The 4,888-nt window shown below is 40.5% G+C and overlaps 1 protein-coding gene across 1 annotated transcript in view; it reads left to right on the forward strand.

The window, feature by feature from the left end:
• Positions 1-1,992, forward strand: part of slc50a1 (solute carrier family 50 member 1) — a 6,278-nt gene extending 4,286 nt beyond the window's left edge. The window contains exons 5-6 of the mRNA XM_034875102.1: positions 776-895; positions 1,018-1,992. Of these exons, the coding sequence (XP_034730993.1) occupies positions 776-895; positions 1,018-1,125 (228 nt within the window). The 3' untranslated portion in view covers positions 1,126-1,992. The remainder of the gene's footprint in view (positions 1-775; positions 896-1,017) is intronic.
• Positions 1,993-4,888: the final 2,896 nt, after the last annotated feature.

Raw genomic sequence — 4,888 nt, forward strand, 5'->3', positions numbered from 1 at the left:
CGAAATCGGATCGGATTTGAGGTTAAAAGATCGGATAAGGATCGGAGGCCTAAAATGCTGATCGGGACATCCCTAGTATTTATTATTATTCCACTTCCAACATTGGAAGTGTATGGGGTAAAAGGATTACAAAGGCTGTTTGACCATCTGACAAGCACTTCTGCTGAGGTATACCGCTACCTTAATGCTGCTTATTATTGGTAAATTTTTTAGCAAACGCTTGCCTATTTACACATCCAGCAGACTCAGACATAAGCCTTTATTTTGAGTTGTGTTTCTGGCCACCTGCCATGTATAATTCTAACATTTTAATAACACCTTAGTGTAATTAATCTAACGTTTTAAGCTCTCTTTTTGGTCTCCACCAACTCCTGAGGGAAAATCTGGCTCTTTGGCTACTAAATTCTCTTATGTTATGCATCAGTACATAGGTAATTGTGTCTCTGCTGTTTGTTGCTGAACAGGTAGTGTACATTGGGTTTATTGGTTATCAGTTTTGTTTTTGTGCTTTAAACAGCTGCATGCTGCCTCTGGAACCTAGGCACTGAGGGCAATGAAACTGACCCAAAACAATGAAGTTGCAGCCTTAAGATGCTATATTGCTCTGTTGTGATGGGGGGGGGGATTGCAGAGTTGTGGTACTTCTGTTTGTCACTAGCTGCTAGCATGGCTGTAGACTCTGTCAATTGAATTCATTAATTTTAATTAAAGCCGATTTCAAATGAGTATTTGTAAACTGATTGACGCAATCCTCCTTTCTCTCTTCCCTTTGTAGGTAAAGATAGTGCAAAGTGGTGATGTGCAGTGCTTGTCCTTCCCTCTGACTGTAGCCACCTTCTTTACTTCCACCTCCTGGGTGCTGTATGGCCTTCAGCTAAACGATCCCTATATTGTGGTAAGACAGTGAATACTGTGTGCACCTGAATCACACCTTTTAACCAAGGCTTTCAACATTGTTTCTTAATTCAAATTAAAGCTGGTCTCCTTAATTCTTGTCCCTGTTTGTGTTGATTCCAGGTCCCTAACACGCCTGGGATCTTTACCAGCCTCATCAGATTTTATCTGTTTTGGAGATTTGCGGCTGTCAATCAAAGTTCACCTTCCTTTAAGTCCATGCAGATATGATGACGTGAGGGGTGTCAGTTATGAAAATGAAAAGAATTGCAAGATCTGTTAAATCCATTGAGGGCTGCAGCGATCCATTTCTTGTCTTTTATTTTTAATATACAGAGAGACATTGGAGACAAACAAACTTGTGTTTGTTGTCATTTCAGGAAGGTAAAGCATATAAGTTACTCAAAAACTATGTCTTTGATTCAACAGTTTATTTTTCTGCAGTTATTTGTTAAACCTGTGTCTCCTCTCCATGTCCTTCAAGTGCCTTTTGTTATATATCCGTTTGCCATTAAAGATGAATGGCATTTACTGACCTACCAACATGTCAGGAGACATGTCCGATCCAGTGAATTGGATTTAATCCTCCTTGCCTCATACTTGCCAAAGATTTTGTGGAGTTGTAACCTGCTAGAAGCTGGTTTCATATTTTTCCCTGATGGGGCAACGATGATTTCCTATCCCTTAAGAGTTGGTACTCATGCTTCTGTTTCACAGTGCAGACATAATAATGAGTCATATCAGTGACAGTAAGTAATATTTGTTATTTTTTCAGAATTGTTTTCTATATATTTTACGTTCGAGTCTTTTTGATACAGAAAATGTATGTTGGGTTATGTCCAACTTTTGATAGTACTTGTATTGCTAATGCTATTTTTTTAAGCAATTGTATGAGATTAAATAAAATAAGAAAATAAGTTAACATCATAGGGTCTGTTTACAAGAAAGAATCATGTTTATTTTTCTGGTTGTCATGGGTAATAGAGTCTCGCTTGTCTCCTCATTATGTTCTGTAATAAGGACATATGTTATGAAAAGTAAATTTACTTGTAAAGGATGTAAGATCTTTAAAGGTTTCCTGTAAATACATTTTTTACACTATCAATAACTTATTTGCTGATTGCTTGTTAAGTTGTGAACATGGTGGACATGAAAGATGTTTTTGGCTCAGCAAAGTGAGAAAGCTGCACTTAACCCTTTGAAGTAGCAGGATTTGTGCTGGAGGTTTTGTTTTGGACACAGTAATGAGCTTACATGATGATGTGTGGAGATAAGCGTGTGTGTGTGATTGTGGTGGCTGTGCAAGAAGAGACAAAAGCCTGTTTGATGGTGCAGCAGTGTGAATGTGCTTGTTTGTGCTAGTGTGTTGATACAGAGAGGCCAGTGGTGGGAAAGGCCACGCCAGAGGTTCTCATCCCGTGTGTGTGTGTGTGTGTGTGTGTGTGTGTGTGTGTGTGTGTGTGTGTGTGTGTGTGTGTGTGTGTGTGTGTGTGTGTGTGTGTGTGTGTGTGTGTGTGTGTGTGTGTGTGTGTGTGTGTTACATTGGCCTCTCTTCCTGAGCTCAAAGAGCCTGCCCCTGACAGAGGACACAGACACAACACAGTATTGTGCTGGAATTGAGTGTTGTGTAGAAAAAAAGAAATAAGCTGAGAGGACTTGAGTAAGAAAAGAAAGAAAAGGTAACACATTTGAGCAGGACATAAAAAGGAATATTTCCCAGGAGAAATTTAGGTTCTCTGCTCAAGCTTCTGTTGTAACATGAGTATATTAAAACAAATATACAACCATGCTAGCATTGGGTTGTGCTTATGTGCAATGGCGATTTGAGCTTAATGCTAACATCAGCATACTAATGCTCAGTGACCACTCTTAGCATGCTTAGGATGCTCAAAATGTTTACCATGTTTACTATATTATGGCATTAGCATGCTAACATTAGCTAATTAGCACCAAATTATAATAATAAATGATGATTCAAGGGAAGATAAGGAAGTATTGGGTGTTGTCCATTCTTCTAGAGAAAAGAGACGGACAATATCATAATCCGAATACACCCCTCATTCTATCTTTGTTAAGAGACAACGGTTAGTGTTAGACAGGAAAGCAAAGCACGGTCCCTTTACGCTGATGTGTATATGTCTGTCTTTGTTCGACGGCCAAATAGTGACTGTGTGTGTGTGTGTGTGTGTGTGTGTGTGTGTGTGTGTGTGTGTGTGTGTGTGTGTGTGTGTGTGTGTGTGTGTGTGTGTGTGTGTGTGTGTGTGTGTGTGTGTGTGTGTGTGTGTGTGTGCGTGCGTGAGGAGTGCTGGGCAATCAGCTGAACAATGAGTAAAACTCACAAACAGGATCCCTCTGTTTCCTGAAGTAGAGACTGTATCCTTAAAACACACACACACACACACAAAATGACTCTTGTGCTTCTGCACACATCCTTGAAGGCATACACACATTGTACGTGTTGTGTCTTACAAAGACACTCCCACAATCTCTCCCCCACAAACACCATGTGTGCCTTCTGACGTCTATTTTTGTCATTATGGGCAAATTCTGATCTATGGGTCTTGTTTCCCCTCATAATTACACTCAACACAGTCTTTGCAAACATGCTGCTTGCAGCCAGACAGTGTGCATACTCAGCATATAAACACACAAAATACACAAAGCACACTGGGGGGCAGTCAGCAGCCTTTGCACTTTCTGCCATCAGTAAAAGCACACCTGTCCCAGCTGCTGTTTTGAAGAGAACAAGAGGGATAGAAGGAATGTGCTTCTCTCAGTCTTCCTGCCAGCCCTGACCCTTCCCAGCTATCTCCGTTGCCATCTTCCTTATCTAATTATTCCTATGGTCATCTCCTTTTCTCAAACACTATCATATCATTTATTTATTCATCATTGTTTTTCTTTACCTTTTCCCAAATCATACAGTATATCTTACTCATATCTTCTTACAGCCTCTCTTTCTCAATGTCTCAGTCTCCTCCTTCACCTTTCATTCCTCCAAAATGACACGGTGGTCCCGCAGTCCTGCTCCTACACTTACAAAATAGTCACACTTCCACTGCCGTGTTTTGGTACACTCAGATTATCTGCAGTGATAAGCAGGTCTGTCACGTATAACTGCCTGTCAGTCTGAGATTTATATAGATTTTTAGGCAGAAGAGAGAGGAGAAGCAACACAAGCCTTTTCACGTTCAAGCCCTTTTGATGTGTAGCAGATTTCAATGAATGACTACACATAAAATTCTCCAATTAACATTTATGCTGAAGCTTTCTATCATAGCTTTTTATTGGTATGCATGTATATGCATGCACTCCATAGACTATATATATTGAGGGTTAATGTTAACAGTTCGATGATGCACTCGCTTGTTTGTAAATGCGGTCGCTGCTGTCAGTATTTAGGCAGAGTCGTGTGCAGGGAGTGGCTATCTATTCCCAGTTTTACCAGCTCCTCCACCTTTGTTTTCTTTTCTAATCAGCATTTTCTTTCTCCTCAGAGCCCGTTTGTTGAACAGCTGATAGGCTGCGTGGTGTATTTCTCCTACACACACGTAAAGAATGGAACTTCTTGTATTAATACCAGTTGGTGCTGAAAGACCATTGCTCTGTACGGAAATAAATTTACACACAACCCGCTGGTGTGTCCCAAGGGCTGTATTGTGAGGTTCAGCATGTCCTGTCTCATCAGTCCCCCAGGTTTCTCCTTCCTCTTCTTCTTCCTTTTTCTTCTGCCGCCCTTCAGAATAGGAACAGTGAGTGAAGTGATATGTATGTGGGCAGCTAGTCATTAAGCTGTCAGAAAACAGCCTGTGGACCAAAATACTGTCAGCACCAATGAACATACGCATTTCAACTTTGATATAAATCATTTGTCAGGTATTGTATCAGAGATTCTGCGATTGTGTTTGACACACTGGGCCCAAAAACAGCATTGCATGTGTCAAGCACACGTTTTAAAGTTACTGGCCTTTAATGGTAAATTTATACATTTGCT

Source organism: Etheostoma cragini, chromosome 6, assembly GCF_013103735.1.
Source record: "Etheostoma cragini isolate CJK2018 chromosome 6, CSU_Ecrag_1.0, whole genome shotgun sequence".
NCBI classification, from domain to species: domain Eukaryota; kingdom Metazoa; phylum Chordata; class Actinopteri; order Perciformes; family Percidae; genus Etheostoma; species Etheostoma cragini.